The sequence below is a fragment of the Leuresthes tenuis genome, unplaced genomic scaffold, assembly GCF_036924035.1.
Source record: "Leuresthes tenuis unplaced genomic scaffold, fLeuTen1.0.hap1 SCAF_5, whole genome shotgun sequence".
NCBI lineage: Eukaryota > Metazoa > Chordata > Actinopteri > Atheriniformes > Atherinopsidae > Leuresthes > Leuresthes tenuis.
The window spans coordinates 15,615,045-15,631,948 of NW_027325359.1; the positions used below are offsets into that span (position 1 = coordinate 15,615,045).

Genomic DNA, 16,904 nt, shown 5'->3' on the forward strand with positions numbered 1-16,904 from the left:
TATTCCATTTTCTCACATTTCACTGGGACATTAAAACGCCATCCCACTAGTGATTCATCATTATCCTGACAGGCTCAAAATACACAACAGATTCATCAACAGATCTTTCCGGTAAACAAATCATCCTTGTACAGCTATTACTTACAAATACACACTTACAAATACACTATGATTTCCCAAACACACCCTTTCTTTTTCCCCAACCCTCCTGCTTGACAAAAGTTAAACCCACACTACCACCTGGTGGTTAAAGCGTGGAAGCACCAAACTTTTCCACACTGGCCGCCATCGAGGTGTGCCTCCCAGAGTGACCTCTTACTTTGTTGTTTTCAGGACTGCGTCATACAAACCTCACCATCGGCACTTATTTTACAGATCAAACTCAGACAAAAGGTGGACGAAGAAGAGGAACAACACCGCGTGCAGTTAAGAGACTGCAGCAGAATTTGCATTAGTGAAGTAAAGCGAGTAAATGTGCATGCATGGGAAGCTTCAACCCAGCTAACTATGACTGTAGAGTGAGTAGAACCACATCCTGACAAGTTTCCTATCAGGTATCTGCAGATGTGGATGTCATGAACTCAGCTTAAGACCATTGACCAAATGAGTTCTATAGAATCAGGCAACAAAATGTTGGCAGTAGAACCAACTACATTTGGGCCCTTTAAAAGCTTGTAGGGCTCTCCATCTCTGGAAAGCAAGACCATTGTAGACTGTGGTCTTATCCCTCTATTTTTTATAAGAAGCCTTTTAGCGAAATGTGATTTATCAGGTTTTTGCGGTTTTTGAGGTTTTGCGGGTTGTCTCCAGCTGAATGCTACAGACCACAGAAGGAGAGACAGACATGCACTAACCTGCACATACGCCCAGCCACAGAGGAGCATGGAGGACTAAATGGGGCCTTTGTGGAGCCTCATTTAAGATCAAAGTCTTTGTTATGTTTCATGCAAACTTCCTGATCAGCTTGTGCAGTACGGCAGGGTGCGGTGCCTCACTTAAAGAGGCAACAGCCAAGAATAATGTTGTCGTAGAAGGGAGCGCATGATCTGCATCAATGGTAAGGTAGGTGTGAATGTATTGTCCGCATGAATGCCAGGACCCGAGACGTCCACCTTTTCCCTTTTCTTTTTTTCTTTTTTTTTTCTTTTCCCAGTGAAGAGCCTGTTTTTTGTTACCCTTCAATGGTTTCTGCGTTAACTCTACCAACACACATAAACAGAGACGAGAGCAACAAGTTTGAGTAGAATTAGTTGGGGACTTGTTTCATACTGTCCTGTGTATAAACAATGTTGTGTTTTACTTCAAAATCACATTAAACATCAAATACCTCCCAGGTATTCTTATTAAACACTGAGGTATTACTCACAAAAAGGCAGGCAACGATACTGAAAGGTGGAGCTTTTTAAGAAACGCATCTTACCATGTCTTTGAAGGCATTCTCAATGGCCCCGATCACTAGGCTCTCATGTGAAGCTTTCTTCTCGGTAAAGAAGCGCGTGGGTGGCGTGCTGGGGGACCCCGGAGCGCCGGCAGCGCCTCGAAGCGATGCAGCCCTGGTAAGGGCACGGTTGGATGTCGCAGTGAGGAGGTGATTGATAGGTTCTTCGTCCAGGCAAGTGGGCGGCAGCAGGTTGGGCGTGCAGAGAATTTCCATCACCTCTTGAAGGTGCAGGGCAATGTGGTGATGGAGAAGACGGGACGCCACCACGGCCGCCCCAGAGCCGGCATGGCCATCGAACAACGCCCAGTAGTGAAAGGTTAGGTCCTCAGAGCTCTCCTGGATACAGGTAATCAAACACACCTATTAATCACTGATGTCAGCACATGTGTCATAAAAACAAGCGTCTCCTTAGTTACCAACCATTGATATTGGACTATATTATTTAAGTGCCTTGAGATGACAATTGTTGTAATCTGGCGCTATATAAATAAAATTGAATCGAATTGAATTGATAATTGAATTAAAAAACTGATAATAATATAGCCGAATATTCAAATCAGAACAAATATGCATTTCTATTTAGGCCAGGCTTTATCAACTACTAAAGTTTTTGTGGTGTTTTGACCTACAACCTCCAGTGTCCCTCATTCTCACGCTGAATTAAATGACTCATCACCCAGAATGACTCAAAGCTCAAAGTATTATTTTCCCCATGAAACTGTATAGGATACACAGCTGGACTACTGGGACCCATCAAGTTGTCCCAAGATACTAACAGTCCCTCGGAGAGTAAGAATGAATAATTAATCAATAATCAACAAAGTTTGAAAAAAAAGCTTGGTATGTATCAGCAATGAAATGAGCCACAGTGCGGTTACTGGCTCAGATGGGGGTTGACTGGAAGATGTGTTGATATAACTGGTTAAGATGTAGCGATTAGTTTGACATCTTCCTACCTTGTAACCAGTTAACTTTTTGTTTGTTTCATCAGAGGAACATAACTCACAGGTTTGATGAAGAAAAAAACTGCTAAAATGATAACCTCTGTTCTTCAACTGAAAGTAGCCTGTTACCAGAATGCTTCTGATAAATGTTCCCACTTTGCATTACCATTAGAACATTTTTCTTTCTGTTGTGCAGATAGAAATGGTTGATATCTTCTCATATACTGTTTCATTTAATGAGGCTGCAAAGTGTTTTTTCATCTATAACCTAAGCCAGTAAAGGGAGTATCATACTAATACATGTGGCCGATTCCAATGAACTGGTGGGTATATATTAGAATAAATCAATTATTTATTAACATTTAAATAATAAATGCATGATCTGTATACCCACTATGACTTGTGCTCTGTAATTTTACTTGAGGGCTAATCTGAAGCAAATTACATTAGTTTGAAAGAGCTAAAGAAGTGTTTTTAATATAGTAAATTGTATTTTCTGGTCTCATTCTTCCTGGACAAGGGTTAGGGTTGGTCCAGCAACAAATTCCTAGGACATGTTTTACCCCAGCCCGTGCCATCATTTTCACAAGGTTACCAAGAACTGCTGTTATTGGTAAAAGCTCCTATCTACACTGCATACATCCCATGGGTAGTATATGCTGTGGAAGCAGTTGCAGGTGACTGCAGCAGCCAGATGTGTGGCCTGAAACTCTGCTTGGGAGTACGAGGAGTCTGCGATTGGATGAACATGATGTGCTTTGATGTTACTGTTTGTTCTGTCATCCGTGCTTCAATTTGCAGATTTTAATTGGCCCAGCACGATACACAGCATGTTTCAGAACTACTCTTTCCTCTGTGCTGATCTTCAAAGGTGCAGCGTCTCACACAGTGTTTGAACAAAGCGTCTTGTGATCTGGATCATTCATTGCACACCTTTGAGCTCACTGTCTTCACAAACTCAAGCACCTCTATGACCCTCTGTTCTCCCTAAATAAATAGTCTGTTGTCCATTTCAGTTCCGTTACATACAAATTCAACTCCGTTTTCAGAAATTAAGCCACATATAATATACATATGCTTCTCGAGGAACTGTCTTCTAACTGTCTTGTGCTGCATTGTCTTGCTTGCTACTGAGCATGGATCATTTCTGGCACATTCAGTGTGTTTATGCAAACACTGAACCTGATTTTCTAAATATAGCACAGGCAGATTCTACAGCATGAGTCTATGAGGCAAGCAAAGAGCATTAGAGAGGCTCTACACTACTCCTACCGGTCTAGCATCACTGCAAAAGTGAGTCATGAGGTACTTACATGTGTTTGCTGTAGGCTCTGGGTGGGCCTGAGTAAAGTAGCGTTAGGCTGAGAGGAAATGTTAGGCAGTATTACTTTATTATAGACACAAAGTTCTTTAAAATAAGTTTTAGTGAGACACTGCAGGAAAAAAAGTGTGTAAATATTAAGTTTGATTGTACTGTCCTCACAAATTTCATGATGATACAGCATCCCCTTTGCTCTGCATCAGATACAATGTACCTTTGATGATGAACAAGGCTGACTTAGAAGTCTATTTGCATGCAAGAGTTGTTGACAGCCACTGTGGTGTGTAAAGGACGCTGTGCTCTATGCCCCAATAAACTGCTGATGGGACAGCACGAAGGGACAGTGGGTCCCAGCAACAAGCCCCGGGGACATTTCAGGACTAAATTCACTCTCTTTGTCATCTAGTGTCGATGTCATCATTAGAAATCCATCCAGGCAGTACATGTGATTACTTCTTCTGATAACAAATTGACAAGAAAGGCAAGAGATATAACTATGTTTATGCATTTAGCAGACGCTTTCATCCAAAGCGACTTACAAATGAGGCTATATCAATGCAGCTAACATCAATGCTAACAATAAGCTACAAATAAGCTAAAAGGAAAAACACTAGTCAGGCTCTGTCAGAGGTGATAGGTGACAGTGTGGAAATGGAGGGCAGGCACAGAGGGAGGTACAGAAAGATAAAGTGTAGTAGAGGCGGTAGGGAAGTGTTAGTGTAAGTGCTAGGGTAGGAGATTCTCTCTGAAGAACTGGGTCTTCAAGAGTTTCTTGAAGATAGACAGGGACGCCCCTGTTCTGGTATTGCTCGGTAGGTCATTCCAGCATTGAAAAGAGTCTGGATTGTCTTGAGCGTGGTGTAGAAAATCCTAGTGTAGACGACCGGAGTGACCGAGTCGTGACATAAGCTTTTGCAAGAGCATTCAAGTAGTTGGGAGCAGTTCCATTAAGCACTTTGTAGGCAAACATCAGTGACATGACTAAAGGTAGCCAGTGGAGCTCAACGAACAGAGGTGTGACATGCGCTCTTTTAGACTGATTGAAGACCAAACGCAGCACCACATTTTAGACCATCTGCAGAGGTTTCACAGCACAGGCTGGGAGAATAGTTAGTCAAGTAGTCTAGGCAGGAGATGACCATAGATTGCACTAGCAGCTAGGTGGCGTGTTGGGTACGGCCTGATCTTTCTTATGGTTAACAATGCAAAGTGGCACGATCGAGCGAGGGAGGCAACATGATCTTTAAAGGTCAGCTGGTCATCAATCATGACACCCAAGATTCTAGCTACCTTTGACGGAGCAAGAGATAGGGATTCAGTTTGGATGCAGATGCTGTGGTGTATGGTTGGTTTGGCTGGGAAGACAAGCAGTTCAGTTTTTGAGAGGTTAAGATGGAGGTGATGGGCTTTCATCCATGTCGATATGTCAGAGAGACGGTCTGAGATTCGTGCTGAGACCGTGTAGTCGTCAGGTGGGAGTGACAGACAGAGCTGGGTAATGTCAGCATAGCAGTGGTATGAGAAGCCATGTGATCGGATCAAACTCCAGTTTGCATTGAATTTATTTCATTTATCCTATCCTGTGATTTTAAAAATGTATCTCCTGATCATCAGGGAATGTGGATATGGTGGAAAACATAAAGACCTCCTGATGGAACCCTTCTGTTTGACTCACCAGGTTGTCTCTGAGGTTTAGGCCCTCTCCATTAGGCAGAGAAGACCTCCTGCGGGCCGTTGGGGATCGATTGGGGCTTCCTAAGGGCCTCCTCTTGACCACCAGCACCTCAAAGCAGGCTTGGTCCTCGTTTAATGTGCTTTTTCCAGCATTAATCACCCTTAAAAGAGAGAGGAGAACAAAACACCAATGAGAATGGAATTAGGGTTAGAACTGTAGACTGGATTGTATACTTTACAATTTCTATATAAACAAGTTGTGTCAGTAGATATGAGAATACAGGTACGTAGAGGCACAACTTCATCAGACTAAATATGATATGTCTAAAATGTATGTGTATAAGTAAAAACATACATCACAGTGCAAATGTCTTGAGCCACCCTTCATTTCTTTATATTTTGCTTCCAAGAAACCACAGTTTAATGTAAGCTTTACAACTGATTTTGAGCAATAGTTCTCAGGGCTTTCTGAAGGCCTTTCAAAGTTTTTCTTTGGACATTGGCTGTTTTTTCACTTATTTTCAATCCAGTCCTTGTACCTGACCATTTTTCAGAAGAATTATATTTCTGTTTGTTAAGTTACTGAACACTGGCCGATGAATCATTCAATCACAAATGAACCGGTGCTGTGTCTACACATTACAGAAAACGTAGCAAATAACACATTTTGATTGTATCTTTTATATATCTTGTTACTGGCAGCCTGTTGCAAAGACACAGAGTTGATTCAATCTTAATTTCTTTAGTTAAACCCACAATAACTGTCAAAGATAATGCTGTCTGACACACATAAAAAAAAGTGTCCTTCAAAAAACTGTCGAAACTGAAAGTGGAGGACAAAAGAAAATCTGTCTACAGCAGACGAAAAGTGTCCTAAAGTGATGTCCCTAGGTATAAAATCCTGACACAGGACCTGAGAGGGCATCTGGTCCTTCACTTGATCCATCTATTCACTGAAGCCTCATCTGAGATGGTCTCCATGGAATGTTGACTGTCAAGAAGCCCTTCTTAAGGAAGGGAAACGGGGAGAAAAGGCTGAGGTCTGCCAGATAACTCAAGCATTGGAGTGAAAATAAGTGGCAACAGGTCTTAGGAAGAGATGAATCCTCCCCAGAGCCCCGACTTCAACATTACTGAAGTGGTGTGGGGTCATCTTGACAGAAAACGCAGTGCGCAGCACTCTACAATAACGTGTATCGTTCTTCACAAGATACATTTGCAGTAAATATAGCATGTATACCATATTTAATTCTGTCAAGAACAACGTAAGTTTAGTGACAGCTGTGTCTTAAATAATTTTTTTTCGGACAATTTGCTTCTCTACGTTTGTTACTGCTACAATACACATGTCCTGAGGGATTTTTGATTATAACATGGCTGCAGATGCAGGCGACAGAAGCAGAGACTTTTGAGCCACATGATGTTCATAAGACTATAAAACCCCTCCCAAAGCTAGATTTCTGTGTTACACATTCAGAGGGATCCTTTGTTACATCATTTTTCCATAAACAAAGCGAGACAATGTGAAGAAAATGCTGTGTAAATAAACAAACTTTAATTCCACGACAATGTGAGTCCCACGCATGCAGCGCAGGGGACGGAAAGACACATAAATACTGCATTATACAACACCTGGCAGATGGTGCACCACTGCTGGGATGTGCTGCATTCATGGGAAAGCATTGTGGAAGATGTGAGGTCTTTCGCCCCACTGAAACTCTACTGTACATATAGTCACTTTTCAAATTTGAGCAAGAGAGTATAGCACATAAGCAAAATCTTACACATGAAAGTATATCTTAATTTAATAATTTCATCGTTTATTTCCAATATTTTCACAGATAATACAAAAGGAACCTTCATATTTTAGAATGTTTAAATATAATTTGATGTTACCTAAAATCTTGTGAAATCATATCAAATATGAGAGAAATCCCAATATTAGGCTACCTGTTTATTTTAGAGGTGCCCATGATCTCTTTCTCCAGCTAACAAAACACTGCTAGTCATTAAACTTACAGAACGTCTACTGAGCCTACCACTCAGTGAGGTGGATTTTAATTGCTGTAATACACAACAAGCAATGGACTACTCCCCTACCTTTGATGCACACTCACTAAAGTGCGTCAATAACACATGTTTAAAGGAAACGCTTTCGGCTACCGATATATTACAGTAATTCTACACCAACATACACCACTAAGCAGCACTAGAAAAAAAAGTAATCATTGTGTTAGTTTAGCCAAAACTGTACTTTTATCATGCATGTAAACATATTAGTCTGACTAAAATTGAATCAAGCTTCTTAAAGCTGGACTAACACACTCAGATAATGTGATTGGGGTTCCAATCCCTCCAATCATTAGGATTAGAAACCAAGCTATACAGCTATAGCATTACCTCGAGGTAATCTATGCATTGTGCAGCAGAGATAACTATTGAAGTTAGCATGCTAACTAGCTAGCTTGGGCCTGTAAAAATGTCTACCACCACCAAGAACTTGAACTTGGAGGAGGTAGTCTGTTGCCCTTACAACAACAGAAATAAGGGCCACCTTTTGCTCTCTACAGTCAATGATTTCACTTCACCAATCTGCATATTTGTGAAGTAATTTGCATTCTGCTTTATGCCAGCCCTTTTTGCTTCTCTTTTACTCTCTTTGCTCAGTTGCATATCGTCTTAATACAACTGAGTTGCCAGGAAAGTTATCATTCACACACTTCTCTCATTTTCTTTGTCAGACGGCGAAACAAGTCCAAAATTTTGACTATGAAGTCTACGCGTTACGCTCTGCTCTAAAAAAAAAAAAATAATTAAAGAGTGTCTATAGTGATTTCAGTTGTTTTTACATGTGCAATGATCCCTCAGAGATAAAACTGGAAGCAAGAGAATGCCTACATCGTTTTCTCAAACAGCTGACAGCCTCCTAACGCACCACAAGAACAACACTGTGCATGTGCAAGTGGCTCACAGACACTGCTGCCATGGACTGAGCAGAGTAAAAGTAGCAGGACAGAGACTAGAGACAGCAGTGCTGGGGATGTCCTTCATGTTGCTCGAGTTGTTTTGAGTCGCTTCTTAATTCCCGAGGGGACATGTCAAAAAAGGCATTGCTTTCAGAGATCCAGAGATACTACTGCGGTGTGCTACGTCCAAACCATAGCAGCTCCTTCTAGAAAAGGGTATTTTACAAATTGCAGCTTTAACTGTACATTTTGTCATGTAAAGTTTAAATCAATCAAACATTTTACATTTAAAATCTTAAGTTTATCTACTTCCTATTTACCTAAAACTGACTATTTTCCACAAAATATCACTATTTTTTCAAATCACGTTTTAAAGTCTCAGCGGCTTCAAATCTTTTTGAGAAAGCGGATTGATAATCGAACACTCAGCAGTATATAAATATTGATTACATTGTGGGGTTATGAAAGTGAACTGACATTTGAGAACTGACTGGCGTTTTCATTTTGTTAGTGCCTTACATTAAAAGTCATGTCAACCCTCAACTTCTGCTTTGTTTCCGCTGCACTAAGAATCAATCTTTGAAAAATACGTTATGCTTTGGAAAACAGCTGACAATGCATAAAGTTATGGCAAATGCAAGAAACAAATTAAAACTAAACCAGCAGGAAATTCCTTTCGGTCTGCAACAATCAGACTCCGTGCGTATGCGAGTGTGTGAAACCAAAGCACTGCGGGGAGGGATGTTCATTTGACCCTGGAGGCTCACATGATTAGCAACAGTTGAGCTTTCAGGCCTTTCATCTCTAATCTAAGAGGAGGAGCATCACCTGAGGCATGAACTGTGACCGGGCTGTCATATTCGGTTACCCCACTTCTTCACATTTGAGACACTGGAATGACCTTAATCATTTAATCAGAGCTCTACTTCTTCTGTTTTTTTTCCTCCGAAGGCATTAGAAGAGACCAACATGGTATCCGATCTCATTTAAATATATCATAAATTCACATATAGTACCGAAAAGCATTTTGTTGAGCAACAAAAGATAAGAGTGGACGAACTGATTTGAATTTTCCACTGTTGGACTGTGGGAACAAGTGATGGCTTTTTTTTGGCATTTTGGAAACCGTTTACTTCACAAACATAACAGACAGATTGATAAGAGTTAAAGGCTGCAGTTTTAAACCGAAGAACTCTTTTCTCAACAAAACTGAGTAGACTACATTGTGCCCTCTATGATTCTTTGCTGCCACTTTGCTGATTCTTCGTTGCGCAACCAAAAGCGCACAGTGATGCCGAGTTGTGGGAAGGAAAAAACATGGCCTGGAGGCAATGAGCACAGATAATTATAGCTTTTGGGGTTAGCTTCTGAAACTGTACCACTCAGAATGGATTTTGGACAGTCATCCTCCCCTTGATTCAATGTTTCTTTTACTGTATATTTAATCAAATCCAGTTCAAAAGAATGAAGAGTTCCTTAATTACATTCCCAGAACACATTTTAACAGAAGCGATGAGTGTTTTTCTCTGTAGATTCATGCAGGAGCCATGCACAATACCCAGAATGTGGTTACATTCTGGGTATTGTGCATATTTGCTGTTCTACATTTTCCTACAAAATCACTGCCTTTTTCGATGAGTGGTCATTTGGAATGATTGCTTTTTATTGAATACCTCATATCTGTTCAGATGATTCTATTTTCCTATAGCCATGTACCTGTTGCTGACTTTTTTTAAACCCATAAAATGATTAATATTAAGACATTATTTCAATCCAAAATAATGCTCAAGATATTCCTATGGAAACCCATGATAGCTCGTGGGAAGCAAACTATCCTATATTTTACATGTATAGGGATTAGGAGAAGGAGTGCTGGTACTGAATTGAAACAGGATTACTCTGGTTCTTCCTCTGGTTGTGTTAAAGTAGGCGAAACTACACAAGAACATGTGCCGCATCATGTGACTGAGCACTGGGAAGCTTTGTATGAGATGCAGCTCATGTGTCTCCCCTCCGCAGCCGAGCATGACATTAACTTTGTGTGGCCTCTTTACAATGGGGGAAAATAAAATGTGGAAAAAAAACAATAACGTACAGAGGAAAAGAGCCACGGTGAATCCTCCACTGAAAACAGACGCAAACACATACATATTTATGGTATGTTTGTTGTGTTCAATACACGTAAATGTTCTTTGCCTTGAATCTGTTAAAAACACTGAAGCTACTGCAGCTGAGTACTTCAAAGCTGAGTACGTCCTCGTCTGCTGACCTGCAGACTAAACACTGTGCAGCGGTGGCAGTCGTGTTCAGCTTACAGACACGCATATTGATTGAGTATTGATCAGACAACTGCTGAAGTTGCACATTAATGGTTCTGGGTCAGTGAGAAAGTGAATGAATGAATGAATGAGCGAAAAAGCTTTGCAACGGCGGATTTTGCTGTCTCAGTACTACTACTTTCTGCCAAAAAGAAAGACAGGAGGTGATGAGAGGGGAGCTGCGTAGGCAGCTAATAAAAGGTGATGGCCATATGGACCATATTTTTAAGTACTTCGTCATTATTACGGGGATCTAACTAGTGAATCTAACAGCCCATAATAAAGGTCTTACTCCGGGTGACAAATAATTGCTTTTAGTGCAATCTCTGCATTTTTTTAGCAGGCCTAATTTCTTGCTGGAAAAAGTCAGCATGATGAAGAAGAAAGGGAACTTATAAGCCAAAATGCAATTTTATGATGCAATTTGATGAACAATTTTTTTTTTTTTTTAATTTCATCTGAATTCATAAGAGGGTTTGCAGAGATACCTAGATATAACAAGCCCAAAGAAGCCCAAAAACAAGGCTCCCATTGGCTGATTCATCGGATGAAAGCCGATGGATTCCAAGTTTGGCCTTTGCATAATCTGCAAAATGATTTTGTCCATTTTCGTTTATACAGCTGCCTTCGATTTGGTCTCATGACAACGATGCTCTGAGCCCCACTTCATATTAAAGCCCAGTTATTTTTTCACTGGCTCACTCGTCATTGCTAAGAAAACGGTCATTTGGAGCTAACAAAAAAATAGCTTGAAAGCTTGCAGGACTCTGCAGGCCATGTATTGATGGCTGTAAATACTGACAACATTTCCTGAACTGATAAAGTTAATGTGACAGTATTTGTAGAAATCTCAAGAATTGTGACACATGACACATAAAACAAGTTGGAAGAGACTACATCAATGTCTAAATCATGACAAAGCATGACTATCTATCAATAAAAAGAACTAAAAGGGCTTTAGTTAAGCTCTTTAATAGCACGCCGGGTTGTCTTTTCTGTGGAGGGCGGCTTTTCTGTGTTTAAACTTTGCTTTACTGGTGAGCAGAATCAGCGGTGGTCAGTGTGTGTCCGTGAGTAGGAAACACCCGCAGAGGAAAGCTGCATTAAATGTAGCCTCTCTGCTAAAGTGAGGCATGTATGTGCGCTGGAGAAGACAGAGTGACACAAGTCAGTGGCAATAACCACTGATCAATTTAAATGATCATGCCCACTGGACCAGACAACACACCTATTCCGTATCAGTGCATCAGGCAAGCAGGGTTATGGAGGAGGAAATCCTGGCTGTGCAACTCGCCCCCACATCATCAAACACTCTGATTTTACTTGACCCTACTAATGATATTTATATCCTTGACTTAATTTAGAGCAGAGAACAGCTTTTATGTCCTTGTAAGGATATAAGGACATAAACCGCAGCCAAATGCAGATTTTACAGAAAAAAATATGCAAAGCTTTGGCAACATCTTTATGTTGCCATAGTGGTGCATCCAACAGCTGTACAGTTACCAGTGTTAGAGGTACCTTCTGCATTCAAAACCAATGCAGCAGTCTCTTTACCAAGTGTCAGTTTGTATGGTTTGAAAGACGAAACTCAGTGTATTTCTGTTATTCTGGTAATAACAGTCTGTCACAGCTATGTGTCTATAAAAACACTACAGCAATAAGTTTATAGTGACACCGCCAGACTGAGAGGTAGTGATTGCCGTCGGTTGTACCCAGTACGTCTTTACTTCTCTCTATCAAAGCTTTAAGGTTTATCGGCACAATATTTCCCAACAACAAATAGTGCTGGTGAGCCAGCTGTCTGCAAATCCCCAGAAGGGCTCAGTCTTGGCTGATCCTACGCCAAGCTGACACGCACACACGCCTAAATACACAAATACAGTCATGTATGCATGACCTCAGAGGTCACCGTTATGGCTTTCATGGAGACTTGCACTGATCTTAACTACTGCTAGCTTCATCCTGACCGTAAAACATGTCCTTACCTTAAAATGTAACGACTAACATGATGAGAACTCGCTTTCCGTCCCCATGAGAAACTCAGGTTTCCACGGTATGACCGATGGGACAGGTTTAGCGGTCCATAACATAACTAATTCCTACATCTCATACATGTTTATTCCTATATGCCCATAGGGACACTCCACTGACACAATGCATTACCTTGCACCTTACCCTTACTCTCATAGCCACATCCTTTTAACCCTGAAACTAGTCTATTCTATCAAAAAGTACTTTGGTCCCCTAGTTTGGTTCCCACGTTGACAAGAGAGTCCCATCAGTAAGCTTTTGATCCCCTTCATGAAAGAAATACATAATCGCACAACTTCATGTTTGCAACCCCCTTTAGTGCTTATTTGAGTGGTTTATGGCTTCTAAAAGCTGAAGAAAAATTATCATTCACCCTTCAGATTAATAATTCTTCATGGTGGATTAGCAAGGGGAGGCATAAAAGATTGCATTCTCGCCTACAAACTCCTACAGTTTCACAGGATTTCTTTTGTTCCCTGTATGGGAAGAAAATACCATATATCTCTCTTTTAGAACTGAGTTTATCAATTCTATAACCGATCAGTAGATTAGCAGAAAATAAATAGGCGGTTATTTCAAGCAATGCAAGCAAGATGATTCAATTTCCGCTGGTTTCAGCTTTTGAAAGATGAGGATAAGGGGTTTGGACTGTCAGCTCAGAAAGAAAATAGCCAATTTAAGACGTCACCTTTTGACCTAGGAAACTGTGTTATTCACTTCTGCTTTTTCTCTGATATTTCATGCATAAAAACAGCAAAAGTATATTAGCATTCGCTCCATGCTAATTCTTCTTTTTTTGCTGAGTAAAAGAAACATAAAACCACGTGGAAAGAAAAGCGTGCAAACAGGCAGACATGGCTGACGCGAGAGGACATTCACATTTGCATGTTTATAGGTTTAAAGGTTCACAGCGGGACGGTTGTACGCAAAGGATTAGATGGCAAAAGATAGGGGAAGTTTCTGCACATGGAGGTCACATATCTAACATCACTGAGAAAACAACTGATCTGTCAGAGTGTCAACATGCAAAAAAAAAAAAACTATTCAAATTATATCACATTAAGTAGATATTTTTAGCCAAAGCAAAGCTATTTTCAAGCGAGGAACACATTAGGAGCAATATAAGGTTCAGTTTATTGCCCGTGGAAACTAAAAAATGCTCACTGGGAAAAGCTGGGGATCGCACGTTCCTATTGGTGAATGACTGCTCTATCTCCTGAGCCACAGCCGCCCCCAAATGAACTCTTCTTTGAGAAATTTTGAGTACATGGTACTGAACTGTCCTGTCACACACTGTCCAAATTGATGAATATCTCGAGGGCTGACCTGTGGCCTCCAAAGTAATGAGACAGCCTCACTAACCACGGACCCTCCTACTTTATGTGGGACTGCATGAGTCAAAGGAGTTCTGACACAAAGCTCACAGGCAGCGGACAATAATAACAATGGAACATATTTTATTCAGTCAAAAGTAAATGTAGAGGAAAACTTACTGAAATTAAAAATTCATATTTTCTTGTATTGCTGGTGTTTGTTTGTTTTTTTGAAGCAATAAGCATTTGAAGCAATAAATTGCTTTTTTCTCTCATCTGTTGATGTATTTTCTCTGTGCTGTCTGCACACAAACCGAGCAACAACAAGCCTTTCATGAGTCAAACAGCCATACTAAATGGCGTCCATAATAAGTCCATTTAAAAAACAACACGACCAGTTTATTGCAGCCATGACAGAAGGATGTCGGGAGCTAAATGGATTCTGGACGCCTCGATGCAATATCAATAACATACCAGATGATCTTTGGTCAGGATGTAATCCATCAGTTATTAAGTAGCAGGGGGATGATGATGTCTGTGCCTTTGAAGAATGGGCCAATTTACCGAGGCAAGTGATGATCAAAGAGCAAAATGAAAAAGAAAAGTAATGGTAAGAATAAGGCAAGATGGTGGTAAACATGCAGTGAGAGCTTCAGTAAGAGCTCTCGTTGCATGGCAAAAATGATGAAATCACAATTCCTTGAAGCTGCTCATTAAGGTGTTTTATTCTGTTAAAAACAAAGAAAAAAAGTAAAATCTGAATATGCAAATGGTAGCAAAGATGGTGCCAACAAGAGAGCCATCAGTGGAAACAATGGGAAGGATTTTAAAACCTCTTCAGAAAAGGTCCTTCAGCTCACGATGTGGTTAAAGATGTTACTTTGTCCAAAATCTGGAGCGATTACAAACAAAATGGGAATGTTGTAAAAGGGAAACATACAGGTCGAGTACAACATACACGTGTCAGGAGAGATAACTCAGAGCAAAACGCCTTGGAAATAGAAAAAGATTCATTTGTATTCATCCCCAAGGGAAATCAATCATAATTTTAATTGTTATTATTCATTGCAAAAACAGTCATTGCATATAGTTACTGCTGCTGGCAGAAAAGGCTTCCTGTAGCACCTCAGTGTTGCAGCAGATCTGAGGTAGCCTCTGACTGAACACACTCGGTTGTTTCATCACTGTGTCATGCCGTAGGTGTGCAGTTGTCCTATATACTCAGCAACTTGTTCAGCATTCTTCTTTGTACAATCAGCTCCAGAGGCCCCAGAGGCTCCAGAGCAGGCTCCAGCACAGAGCTGGCGTTCTTTATCAGTTTGCCCAGTTTCTTCCACTCACTGGCTCTGATGCTGCTGCCCCCAACAGATGACTGCAAAGCACATTGCACTCTCCACTAGAGACTCTTTCTCCGATTAAAAGAAAAGAGCTATGTTTTAAAAAGCCATCGTTTCCAGCCGTTAAATAAAATGGTTTTGTGTCATATGATTTATTGTAGGTTTTTACTCCTTTTTTTCCACAAATAGAAAATTGCCAAGGGATGTGAAATTAAAGCAGTTTGACATTATGCCACTCAGCATGCAGTGACCTTATTACTGCCCTGTACTTCTTGGTATCTCAGTATTATGCCTTTACGCAAACGTTATGCCTTTGGAGGATAATTCATAGCCGTCTCTAGTTTGGTCGAGTTATTCTTGTATGTTAAGAAAACGTGTTTTTGATTTTGTGCATGATACTGATGGATTTTTGGGGAAAGACAGGCTGCCGCACTAAATATTCCCACAAAGCAGGCCACAACAAGAAGAAAAGCGGCTATTTTTCTGTGTTTACACCTCTCTGAGTGATCTCAGTGGTCCAGGAAGGACGCACTCGGTTCCAAAGGATGCTGCGTGTGCCGTGCAAGAAAAGATGGACGCATACAGGTTACTCACTCCGCATAACCGGTGGACCACGGCAGCCGCTTGGTCTCCTTCAGTATGAGGATCGGTCTCGCAATGTGATCCGCCGAGCACTCGATCTCGTCCGGCGAAAGTCCCAGGAACTCCGGTCGGCTGTACGGGAATTTCAGCGGCAGATCCGAGCCGCCGGGATGGTCCCCGTTGGAGCCGCCAGCCATCATACCTCCCATAAAATTGGCCACCGCCGATTTCACCCGCGTGAGCATGGTCCTGCTGCAGCGTGGGTCCAACAGATGCGATTGCGTGAGAGTCCACCCGCCTGGCGACGCAGTTCGGCGGAGTGAAAAGAAGAAACACAGCAGCGGCGGTGGAGACTCATTCAGCTTCTCTCGGTTAACGCGGAAATAAAAGCCAAACACACACACACACACACACAGGCACTCAGGGCTGCACGCTAGTCATGTGACAAACCGGTTGCTGCTGGTGGATTTAGTCGCACTGGCATCTCAGTGAGCAGCTTAATGTTGACAGTGCTGGAGGTCAAAGGTGTTTAATCTTGAAGAGACGATCAGTTCTGGGGCAAGGTGCAAAACGCTGCGGTATGAGGTTTGACTCATAAAAGTGCCCCTCATGCAAACTGCAACATATCGGCTACAAACTGCAATCTCAATCGCCCTTTTCATTCCTCATGCATGAAAATATTGTGCTCGTGCTTTTTGATGACATTGCATGTTGCAATTGAACTGTATTTGGTTTATTTTTCTTTCATTTTCCTGTTATGTGTTTAGTATGTGAAAAGCGAGCGCATTCCTAGGGAATTTTTGGCTCTCAATCTTTATTTCAAATCTGTTGAGAGTTAAGAAATCCCACGAGTCAATAACTTGTAGAACGCCCTTTTGAAGCAATAATTGAAGTAATCATTTTCTGTATGACGTTATCAGTCTCACACATCATTATGGGGTGATTCTGGCTCACTCTCCTTTACAGCCTTGCTT

The 16,904-nt window shown here is 41.2% G+C and overlaps 1 protein-coding gene across 1 annotated transcript in view; it reads right to left on the minus strand.

Annotated features, from left to right (window-relative positions):
• The window catches only part of ppm1h (protein phosphatase, Mg2+/Mn2+ dependent, 1H), a 37,021-nt gene extending 20,600 nt beyond the window's left edge, over window positions 1-16,421 (minus strand). The window contains exons 1-3 of the mRNA XM_072386264.1: window positions 15,943-16,421; window positions 5,382-5,541; window positions 1,421-1,777 (exon numbers count right to left, since the gene is read on the minus strand). Of these exons, the coding sequence (XP_072242365.1) occupies window positions 1,421-1,777; window positions 5,382-5,541; window positions 15,943-16,175 (750 nt within the window). The 5' untranslated portion in view covers window positions 16,176-16,421. The remainder of the gene's footprint in view (window positions 1-1,420; window positions 1,778-5,381; window positions 5,542-15,942) is intronic.
• Between the last annotated feature and the right edge of the window lie 483 nt (window positions 16,422-16,904).